At 42.7% G+C, this 12338-nt stretch overlaps 1 protein-coding gene across 2 annotated transcripts in view; it reads left to right on the top strand.

The window, feature by feature from the left end:
* Positions 1-12338, top strand: part of mrpl11 (mitochondrial ribosomal protein L11) — a 46221-nt gene that overhangs the window by 31463 nt on the left and 2420 nt on the right. For both annotated transcript variants that reach the window (XM_037780458.1, XM_037780459.1), the window contains exons 3-5: positions 6762-6857; positions 10616-10709; positions 11111-11270. In XM_037780458.1, the coding sequence (XP_037636386.1) occupies positions 6762-6857; positions 10616-10709; positions 11111-11270 (350 nt within the window). The remainder of the gene's footprint in view (positions 1-6761; positions 6858-10615; positions 10710-11110; positions 11271-12338) is intronic.

The following is a 12338-nucleotide window of genomic DNA, read 5'->3' as shown; positions in this document are numbered from 1 at the left end:
TGAGAGCACCCAGTTACAGTATACTCATTGGTTATGGTAATCATCATGATGATGCCACTATACTTGCAGAATAGAATAGTTGCATTGTTTTTGTGGAGCACCCTTATTTACCCTTCATCCGCTTCTAATTTCTAATTTCTAATTTCAGCGGAGGGAACTGGAGCGCAAGATGCTTGTAGCCTGTAGACACACTGGGAGCCCAGAAGGCAGATGTTACAACTTTAATTAGTCCTCTCTACTTAGTCACACAAGGAAATCATCCCTCTGTTGTAGATTAACTCATTACAGCCGGCTTACTGCACACTTAAACAGAAGGATTGGGGGATTTCTGAGGCAGATCTGCTCCGAAATTAATCTTTTTGAAACTGTTTTTAAAAAAAAGAAGAAGAGCTGTGCTGCTTTCCACGTTTGAAGAATTTAATTTCCACCCCCTTTTGTCAGCCACAGATGTGATTTTAAGGAATTTCACAGTGCCACCTCCTTCAAGGTCCTGCTCCTTCAAGTGTATCTGAAGGCGTTTCAGTGTGCACCTTTAGCAAAGGCTCAAGTCCTCAACTCCCTGGTTTTCTGTGGCTCTCAGCGTGCCGGGTTCATTTTTAGAGTGAGAGGTTTAATCAGACTGGTGGGAAAGGGGATGGAGAGTCATCTTTCTTGTCAGATTCAGCTCTGCGCTCCGCTGGCTTCCAAGAGACGAGAGATTTTCCATTTTCCTCACTTCAGCGTGTTTTTGTTCTTCTTCACTCGTCTTCTTCTTTTCGCCGCCTCTCTCCTCATGTTTATCCCATCCTCTCCTCCATCCTGCTACTACCCCCCCCCCCCCCCGCCTCCCCCCTTTTTTTTGTTTTTGTTCCCCGTGGGTGTGGTTGAAGGTCATTCTGCACACTGGCTCACTTTCAGAGAGAGAGAGAGAGGGGGGAGAGAGCGAGGCAGGAGAAAGGACAGCGAGAGAACAGTGAGAATAGCAGAGGAGGGCGAGGGGCAGCCAGGCGGGCAGGCTGGCTGTCCACGTTACTGTGCAGTCATCACTTTTTGCTTTAGACATGATTGGGGAAGTTCGGAAGGACACAGACTGTCCAGGAATGCTAAAGGCGTCAACACTGAGTCACGCTCCACAAGAGACCCGAGGCTGACCTCCACAACATGGCAAACATGGAGGACTCAGTGCCTTCACCTTCTTCCTCTTGGCGCTTTCTCTCGATGTCATCTCACAGTGTGAGTTAAAAGAGAACTGATTTGGCATTGCACTCCTGTAGCAAAAAAGAAAAAATCGATGTTGCAGAAATGGAGATATCGTCCTTTTTATTCCACATATTCCTCTTCCTTGGGTGTGTTGTGCTAGTGGCAGCCAATCTAGCCTGTGACATCACATAAGGCAATTTATCAGATTTTGTGCAGCTCCCTCTGGAGCCACTAAAGGATTTAAGGCTGCAACTAACAATTATTTTCATCGTTGATCAATCTGACGATGATAAATGATTTTCATTTAGTAAATTATGGTCCCATTTAGAGTCAAATAGATCATAAAGCAGGGTATGCTTTAGGGTGTGGGCTACCTTGTGATTGACAGGTCGCTGCCACGGCGTTGTCCAGTCTGGGTGTTGTCCGAGTTTTCGTCTTAGAACTTTGACCCTTATCATCTAATCATGAAAGTTAATATTAACCTTTCTGGTCACCTAAAAATTTCTTATTCAGCGTTCGGTTGTTCATAGCTCTACCCTCTCGTGACTTCTGGTTGCAAATAACCAAGATGGTGACGGCCAAGATAACGAACTAGAAGCTTCAAAACGGCAATCCACAAACCAGTGGGTGACGTCACGGTGACTACATCCAGTTCTTATATACAGTCTGTGCTAAACACATGGTTTCTTTGTCCTCGGAGTGCTATAAAAATGTAAAGTACATAACTTAGTGAGACACCCCTGACTGACTCATGGGATGCAGTTCGTGGTCTCTCCTATTGTAATTACAATTTAATTATTTTACTTTAAACCCATCAGTGTTTTGTGCATTATCTTATGTGTGTTTGAGTGCTTGCAGGTAATTTCCATGACAAAAGTCAAACACATCTTTAAACTTAACGACTATTTTCATCGTCGATTAATCTATTGATTCGTTTCTCAATTAATCGATTAATTGTTTTGTCTATAAAATGGTGAAATATGTCGATCAGTGTGCCCCAAAGCCCAAGATGACGTCCTCAAATGTGTTGTTTTGTCCACAACTCAAAGATATCCAGTCTACTGTCATAGAGGAGTAAAGAAACTAGAAAATATTCACATTTAAGAAGCTGGAATCAGTAAGTTGAATCAATAGTTGGGAATTAATTTAATAGTTGAAAACTAATTGATTAATCGTTGCATCTCTAAAAAGCTACAGCTTTGTTCACATATGCAGTAGTCCTCCTTAAGACCCATAAACAGACTTTGATGTATAAAATCTCCCTTTGAATAGCACCTTTCAGTGTGCAGAATTCACTATTATCTCTGAGTACTCCACAGCACAAGCTTTGTTGCTCTCAGTTGTTGTTGCAGTCTGCCTTTATTCCACCCCTGACTCTTTCTCTCTTTGTGTGTCTCTCCTCCACTTGTCAGCACGCCTTGTGATTTTTTTCAGACATCTCCAGCGTGGAGCCTCATGCAGCTGCCTGCAGTTCAGGCTCCTGTGTTTCTGCTGCAGCCTCCACACGTGATTAATCATCTGAAGTGGCAAAAAGCACAACACTGTCGAGACTGTGAGGGGGACCTAATGGAGTTGAAAATGGGATGTTTTGTCGTGATGCAATCCATTTTGTTCCACCATTCGCCCCGCTTGCTTTCACCATGCCCCCGAACAGTAAATTCTTCTTCTCGTGCCAGGTACGAAGAAGTGAAGGCTGCCTCTATTTTAAGCAAAGATCCAGACGGCGAAAACGCTTCTAAAAAGTTTTGGCTTGTTCGCTCCGTCAATTCTGCACTCATGCTTGTGTGAGCAGCTCTCCTCAGGTCTTTTATGCAGGGCTGTATATTGGCCTCAGCAGAGTTCACTGGAGACTGGGGGTGAAAATCGTTTTCATTTTCCACTTTTAAGACTAATCCACTGATTCCAGGGTGGAAAATCAAGTAAAATGCGTGTCCAGCGTGAACTCCATTTATTTCGTGTGGTTGTGCATCTGTGTCTGTTAGACCTAGACTGACCTGCTGTTCAGCCTCTCAGTTACCCTCCTCTGCAGCGGAGGGGTTCAACGTGGAAGCTAATCAGCTGTATGACGCTACAATGGGGCTGAATGTGATAAAATGCCAACAGCGAAGCAGATTAAATGAACATGGTAATGAAGGTAATGAATGAGAGTGTTTCACACTGAAGAGTTTAATTAACCTCACCTCCCACCAGCCTCTTCTCCACTGTAACACCTTCGTCACCGTATCGCAGCCCTCCACTGTGTCCATCGCCCCGGGGCGATTTATCAGGTGGCCTTCTTTGTGCCAGGGGCAATTAATCCTGCCTCCTGCCCCAAGGCCTTATCCTGTGTCTTTGTCCTTTTATCTCCATGTTTGCCACGCTTCCATAAGCACAATGCTTCTCTTGACCTACTCACTATCTCTTTTTCATCTTCCTCACTTCTTTTTTTCCCCCTCTGTTCTCTCAGAGACACCTGCGACCACACACAGTGAACACTTCCCCACCGTCAGCACTCCCTGGCAGCTTAATATGCACGCATATCCACTCCTGAACTGATAGTCTTGTCAGATCTAAATGAGGCCGAAATATTCATACATAAACATACACACACACCCACCCATATTCATGAGGACCTCCCGCGGCCTTTTCGCTTTACTTGTCTCCTCTCCCGTTGTTCACCTTGGTTAAACAAACCCCTTTCTCTTTGTTCAAATATTGACCACGACGATCACTGGCCACATACTGACAACTTTAATACACCTCATCTGTCTCTCTCTCTCTCTTTCCCATTCCTCTCCTTCCCTCCATCCACACACACACACACACACACACCCCATCCTGCCACGCCATGCAGTGCTACATCTTGTTAAAAAGAGTTAGTGAAGCTGAAAGGCCAATCACATTAACACGGAAGGAGTGTCAAAAAAAAGACTGCAGAGAATATGGCGGAAGGGTCAAATCAAATGGACACTTCCCAGATTTTAATTGCAAATGCCTAATTGCCTTCATAATTATGAGTAATAAGACTCCGCCGGGCTGATCTTGAATAGATCATATAGCAATTACCCACCACTGTCGCTGCTGGATTTGACGGCGAGAAAAATATCTTCGTAGATTAGCGTTTTAATCCCGGTGCCCAGGATCTCAGAAGTCTTTTGAAGATGTGCGGCTGAATGTCCTCGCCCACAGCCGCCGTGGAAGGCCCCGCCTCGGTCGATGGGCTGCAGCCATTTTATACTGGAGAGCAACCCGGCTCTAATCAGTCATGGTGGAAGAGAGAGGATTTATCCAGCAGCTCGGACTCGAGGATGATTAGATGCTCAGATCCAGTGAGCGGGGTTAGCGATATGGCCTGGGCTTGAATGTTGCTGTTCCAGCTCTCTCTCTCTTTGATAAATGTAACCATCTTACATTTATATAGCACCTTTCTAGTCTTCCAACCACTCAAAGTGCTTTACACTACATGTCAGCATTCAACTGCCATGCAAAGTGCCCATCAGGATCTAATTTAAATACTCATTCACACACCGATGGCACAGCTCCGGGAGGAATTTGTGGTTAAGTATCTTGCTCAAGGACACTTTGACATGTGGACTGGAGAAGCCAACCTTTCAATTTGTGGGCGACCTGCTCTACCTCTGAGCCACAGCCATCTCTCTCTCTGTTAAATGTCATGCGAAGTTGGACGATCCAACCTTGAACCTTGCTTTCATGGTGCACCAGCCCTCTGCCACGGTTACAGATTACCATCACTGTTCAATCACAGCAATTACTGCAGTTAAACTATCAATTAGCCTGAGGCCTGAATAAAACTTCCTCACACTGCCATCTTCAGAAGATGAGATGCCTGGACTCCTGTGGAACCGCTTAATTAAAATATGATTACCTGTCTCTGGTGCATACTTTATTGTGTGCAGAGCTCAGGGCAAACTGTCTGCTACAGTATCCCCAAGTGGGTGGTCGTGCGCCATCTTCTTATTTGGCACTCTTTAGCCTTTTTGTGTAATATTTGTTCAAGCCCCTTTAAGCAGATCTGGTCAGGGAGGCCGTTTGCTTCCGTCTATCTTTAGAACAGTCGCTCCTCTGTCTGCATAATGTCTCGCCATCCGTGCTTAAGCACATTTTAGAAGCATCAGGCATTATCTCCGGCTGGTCAGGGAGGCTCTTTCATGGCATTGTGTTGCATGAAAGGGCCATCTGAGTCGGTGGGAGAGATCATTATCCGACACGGGCTGAACAGAAGGGAAGGAATGGGAGCTGAATGCGTGAGGCAGAGCCCGGGGGTTCGCTTTGACTCATGTGCAACATCACAGCCTTTATACTAATCCATATTTAATTAGACTTTCTTTCCCTCCCCGTTTGTTTACCCTCGCCATGTTGTTTTATGGAAGGCGGAGGGAGGGAAGGGCACGGGTAGAAGGTAGCGAGGTTGACATGGGATTACTATTAATAAGCACGGGAGGGGAGGGAAGGTAGAGCTAACAGTAGCGAGGGCTCCGGGGATGCCGCTGCGTTTCATTTCATTAGCAGCATATTCTAATTCAAATAGCACCCATCAGCTCTGAAACAATAACCTGCCTCGACTCGTGTGATGCGTTGAAATTTCAATCAGTTTGTTGTTATTGTGTCAGCGGATGCATAGAGAAGCGCCAGAGAGTAATGAGTAGTGTTTTTAGACCCAAATGAAGTGCTGGGGTCGCGTACATCAAGCAGCTGATTATCATTCATCAGGTGCTTCTGAAGCCTTTTAGTAGAGATGATGTTCAGAGAACTTTCTGCTCCGTTAAGTCCAAATAAATGTCTTCCGCCTGCCGTCATTGGAGAGCGTCTCAGGATGGCTGACTTTTCATCAGACCCTTTATTACAATCTGAGGGCTGTGCTTTGCTCTGTCATGGAGCAATAGAAGCTCACGAGTCCATTAAACTGAATAAAATACCTTTTTTTTTTTCTTCCCTTCATTTCTGAAATGAACATTTCAATCAGTGTGTTGCCTTTGGGAAGGATGGCGGGTGAAGGTCAGAATAAATTCCAGCAGTAATAATTAGATCCTTTATTAGTCTGAATTCAGCTCCGAAGAGGAATGGTGCAAAAGGAGCAGCGTTGGCCGAGTGTTGACTTAATGTCACCCATCCATTTTGCTTTTGCTCTGGTTGGCCTTGCAGGAGCTGGAAAATGGGAGGCTCATTCATCACTTGGTTTCTCTGGCTGGAGGCACCAACATGCATTCAGTCATAGCTCGAATGACAGACACACAAACACTCTGCGTGGAACAACAGAGAGGCTGCACACACACACATGCATCTCAGTGTGAATATAACAAGAATAACGAGTATGAAGTGTGAAAATGTCTCCATCAAAATGTTACGGCATATAAACACACTCGTCACATATATATATACTGTCATCCCATCCCTGAGCCACTCATTTGTGCAAATATAGTCGGACCTCTGTGAAGTTTTGTGATTGATTGACTGACAGCAGCCCAGGCATCTGTATTCTGGCAGCACAGTGTGACACGAGTGACGTTCAGCTGAGTGTTTGCGACTTCTCATACATATTAAAGCGCTCCTGCATCATTTTTCCCTATTTATTTCCCACACAGAGAGGAATCCCCATCGGACAGTTCTGCAAGGACTTCAATGAGAAAACCAAGGAGCTGAAGGAGGGCATCCCTCTCCCAATCAAGATCCATGTGAAGGTGCGTCATTACGGGTCTCTCTAACCCTTCCCTGACCCTTTACACTTAGCACACCTCCCTCCCACCACTGTGGTTAATTCCACCAGCTGCATAACATTACTAAAGCACTTCCATTATTCATACTCCACCAGTGAAGTAAGCCTTTCCATTTGCATTCATTAATGAAGAAATGCCCAGAGGAAGCCGGAGTCAAGAAGCATTAAGTGCAAGCAAGAAACATGAATTACTCAGAAAAGAGGTGTTATGAGGTTGTAGATTTTATTTGACACAACCACGCTTTGTTTGACTTGTCACGCCCCCCCCCCCCCCCACCACCTCTTTGTGGTTTGTTTCAAATCAGGGGTTTGCAGCTGAATAACTGTGTGTCATAATGAGGTTTGTGATGGAAGGAGGGGAGGCCTAATCCTTTAAAAGGCGTGAATTTACTTTTATATGCAGCAACAGCTCTGCCATCACATGTGGGGCCTCGCTGCTGCCCATCACTGCCATCTGCTGGTGGCTTTAAGTGTTGTGCTTGTTCTTAAATGGGATGCTTAATGTGCAACATGTTTCAGCCTCTGAGACGAACGTTTCTTTCAACTTTCACGACAGGCACATCCCACGGTGGCTTTCATCTTACTTTAAAGAAACAGTTTTATATTTTGGGAAATCCACTTACTCACCTCCTTGCAGAGAGTTAGATGAGAAGATTGATACCTCTATGTAGATGTGTTGAGGAGAGAGAGCCGGGAGGCAATTAGCTTAGCATAAAGAATGGAAACGAGGAAACAGCGAGCCTGGCTCAGTCAATTAGTCGACTATTCGATTAGTTGATCGACCGAAAAACAAATACCAACTATTTTGATAATCAATTAGTCTTATAGTAATTTTTCATGCAAAACTGTCAGAAAATGCTGTTTTCAGCCTGTTTAATATGGAGATTTCCTGCTTTTCTCTGTTTTATATCATATTAAAGTAAATATCTTTGAGTTTTGCACTGACAAAAAAAGACATTTACAGACATCACCTTGGATTTTGAGAAACTGGGATTGACATTTTTCACTATTTTCTAGCATTTTATAGACCTAACGATTAATCCATTCATCGAGAAAATAATCAACAGATTAATTGATAATGAAAATAATCGTTTGGTACAGCCCTATTCCAAAGTTTAAATATGAACCTACCTGCACCTCACTAGTTAACATTATATATCATTTGTTTAATCCCCAAACATGTAGAGGACTACAGCCACGCTAGCAGCTTTGTGATCTGTGGTAGAGCAGGCTAGCTGTTTCCCTCTGTTTCCAGTCTTTATGCTAAGCTAAGCTAAATGCCTCTCATCTAACCGAGAGACATTAAAGTTCAAAAGGTTGAACTAAGGAGCCATTAACCTTTAACATTTTTTTTTTTACTGCTCCCATAACAGTTCCTACGCCATCACCCCTTCTCGATTGTCTTTCTGTCTTTGTATTTTTCATTTTTTCATTTGGCCTGTCAGAAGAAGCTCGGTGCAGCAAATGTTTGTGTTTCATCTTCTAAAAGGGAAGAGGAAACAGCGACTCATCGAACCTTTGCAACCAATAGCTTTTCCATAGGTAGAGAAAAATTCAGTTCCCTTTGTCGAAAGGTCACCACCGTTAGATAACACAAGTCTGATGACAAATCACCTACTCCGTAGTATCTTCTCAGCTCAGCCTACAGTTTATTGCCCCGTGTTTGTTTTTTATTCTTATTTATCTATATGACAGTTAGCAAATGATCCAAAGTAAACTTTCCTCAGTGGATTTATTGATTGGATCTGTATGTCAGATTTGAGTAAATAAAGGTCTTCGGCCAGGGAATGAATCTGAATTAAAGGAAAAGGGTCAGAATAACTGAAGAGGCTGAACAGATTATTTTTATTTTGAGCCTGAGGGGAGGATGGAAAGGGCGAGTGCAGAGCAGATGTGCAGCAGCGCACAGTTGAACACGCAGGGAGGGTAGATAAAATGATGTAAACACCTCCTGCATACTGGTTAGGTTACGTCAATGTTAAAGTCCTTTATTATGAGTGTTCACAATATTTTGTTTTCTATAAAGCTGCTGTTCTCCTCAGCTCTGCTGAGCTTTATAGCCTCTTTCAGCTCATCAGGTGTGTTCCCATCCACCTCTTTTTATGCACATTTAAATATAATATATCATAGTAAATCTGCCACCATTATCATTGTAAACTGCATTCATGCTGAACAGAAAGTTTGACAGGTGTAGCAACAGTAACTAAAGGGGGCGGGGCTTAGTGAACGGTAAATTAAAGATAAGGTTTGTAAAGATTTTAGAAACATTTTTTGTTGTATAAGTTGACATTTTTATTACATCCCGACAGCAATCAATAAATCAAATGCTCTGACAAGAAAAAAGAAAAGGATTTGGTATTGGTGGTTGTCACAGGACTGTAATAAACCCGTCCAATCATTTCATTCGGCCTGAATGTAATGATTGGACGGGCTACCTGTCTGTCTACCTACCTACCTACCTGATCGCTCTCTGCTCGTGCACTCACTGCCTCACCGGAGTCTTCCACAAGCTGCGAGTACTAACAATAGCCATGTTTGTTGTTTACGTTCATTATGATATGTTTAGGGTCATAATGATAAATTTGGGTAACACTTCATTTTACAGGTCCGCAAATTTCATGAGTTTTTTTAGGTGATAATTAGCAAGTGACCTATTTGAAATTTCTTTGGAATTACTGCTTAATAACCCCAATATTTACCTCACAATATATCAAATTATAAACATCAAAAATGTATCTCAATTATAAACATGATTTAATAATTATATGCTGAAATAGCATAAAATGGTTAAAATAGGGCCTTTAGGCTTGAGAAGCGTGTGTGCGTTACTCTTCATCAGAGGTGGAAAACCAAAACTAATAGAAGACACTTCTGATCAGGCACACATCTCACCATTGTGTGACTTATTGTCTACACAAATGTAACCTGGTAGCTAATGTCATGATTCAGGGAGTTTTTAAAGAAATTTCAAAGAAGTTATTTGCATATTAACTTTGTATTCTTTTCCTGGAAATGTATTAAATAAATGACAAGCTATTGGGAAATAGTGAAATATAATTATTAAATAATGTTTATAATAAAGCAATTTTTATACATTTTGATGTAAATATTGGGGTAATTTGGCAGTAATTCCCAAAAAAATTCAAGTAGGCTACTTGCTAATTATCACCTAATTACCATGAAATTTGCAGACCTGTAAAATGAAGTGTTACCAAATTTGTCTTTGGCTCACCAAACACAGGAAATAACAGCATTAAAAAAACAGACCAGCATTTAGTACAAACTAATACATAGACGGGTTATGTTACACATTGAAAGAGTTCATGTTCATGCTCAGTCTCTTTGTTGAGTTAAGAATATGGATGGCACTAGAAGGGATGAAGGACTTTTTAAACACATTGTTATACTCTTTAGCGCCTGCCGGAGCTCAAGAGCTCAAACTGGCTGAAGAGAGGATGGGAGCTTTCTGCCTGGATACTTTCTTCCTCGTCCTTTCTGTGAAAAGTTGAGTCAAGGGCTTTTGGGGTTTGCCAACTATTTAGGTTGGATCATTTCTAAAGATCTAGCGTACTCTTGCTAGATTCTCATGGTCACGACCCTGCCTTTAACTGAATGAATAAATGTGAAAAAATAACATTTTATAGACTTATGAATCCTGGCTACGGCCCGTTTCTGTCCCACCTTCGATGACATGTTTTAATTGTGATTCTTCTGTCTCCTCAGCCTGACCGAACTTATGACCTGAAGATCGGCAAGCCCACCGTGTCTTACTTCCTCAAGCAAGCAGCGGGCATCGCGAAAGGGGCCGGCAAGACAGGTGAGCTGTGCTGCTGCAATCGATGCATCTGCTCTCATCACTGCCAATCTTCACCCGCTGATTCCATCCTGTAACGGACACACGTCTCTCCCTGGGCTCGGTTTTGAGCTTTACTGTGATTGATGTTATATTCATGACATGCGGGGGAACTGCAGCAGAGGAAGGAAGTAGCAAAGGTGGTGTGAAGAAAAGAGAATTATGGATTGCCACCTTTTATGCTCCGAGCTATGAAGCTATCTCCAGCCTCGTTTCAGCTGTTGACTCCTAATACCACCTCTAACACACACATTCACACACATTCACACACATTCCCCCATTTTGTCCTATTTTGACCCATTTTTGTACATTTATAGAATTTCTTCTTCCTTATTCACACTGTGAAATCTCTTGTGTGTGTGAAGGCCACGAGACAGCGGGGATGGTGTCGGTGAGGGCGGTGTATGAAATCGCTCAGGTGAAGGCCGAGGATGAGTGCTTCAAAACAAGGAACACCTCCCTCGAGACCGTCGTCAAAACCATCATCGGCTCGGCACGTTCGCTCGGCATCAAGATTGTCAACGAGTAAGTCCTGACTCTGTGCACGTTTTATGATTTCACTGTATTGACCTGAGATACCATAAACCCGACCTGAAGCCAGTCCTGGACTCGTTAGTCGACCCAAGTAGATTGTTGTTGTTATTTTGTATAAAGTTCTTTAAATGAACACTGACAAAGAAACATAAAGGATCACACATATTCCTGCAGAGATACAAAGAAGCAGCAGGTGGTGTCATGTGGAGATGCTGCTGTGCCTCCTAAGGGCCACTAGAGGTCAGATATGAGAACAGTAAAGTGGCCACAATAACATGAACACCTACAGGAGCTTCAGTATATAATCAAATGGACAAAGGACTAAGTCAGAAGCTGTGATGTCCCCATCATATTTTATCTCTTTATGCTCCTGGAGCCGTATTACAGAAACTTCCTATCTTAAGTTAAGATAGGAAGGAGGATTTTTCCCAATTTGGTGTTACAGTAGTAAATTCTAACTAACTTTAGGAATCCTTTCTTATCTCAGGTTAGGAAATCCTAAATACTCAATCCAACAGCAACCGACACTACTTTTCTCATCTCGCCGAGCTAAACAACTTTGTAATCATTGTTTTTCTCTTTGAAAGCTACTGAAACATATATTGAAACGTATAAAAACAAAATGGAGCAAAAACAGCGGCGGGCGCTTAACTTCAAGACAGATGAGTTAGAGGTGTAGGTAACATCTGTAGAGAAATCCAAAGATGCTCTTTTTGGGAAATTTACAACAACACTAACTCAGGAGATAAAAGAAAGAGAGTAGTCTATCCGTCCAACAGAGCGTTGATGCTATCAAAAATAAGTACACTGACAAGTGATTCGAAGAGGAAGGCAGTGGAAAAGTGAAAAGTTGGGACAGCTTAACGGTTATCCTGAAGTTAGGAGAGTTTATTTAAGATTTTGAGAAGTTAGGATGATTGTGAATACACCTTTCCTATCATAGGAGCATTGACTTAGGAACTGCTCATCTGTAATGGCTTTTTTCCTAAATCAGGTCCAAACTCTAATTACCATGGTTACCCAACAGTTAAGATAGGATCTGCAAATTAAAAAGTTTCT

This window comes from Sebastes umbrosus, chromosome 9 (genome assembly GCF_015220745.1).
Source record: "Sebastes umbrosus isolate fSebUmb1 chromosome 9, fSebUmb1.pri, whole genome shotgun sequence".
Lineage (NCBI taxonomy): Eukaryota > Metazoa > Chordata > Actinopteri > Perciformes > Sebastidae > Sebastes > Sebastes umbrosus.
This window is presented reverse-complemented; position numbering and strand designations above follow the sequence as displayed.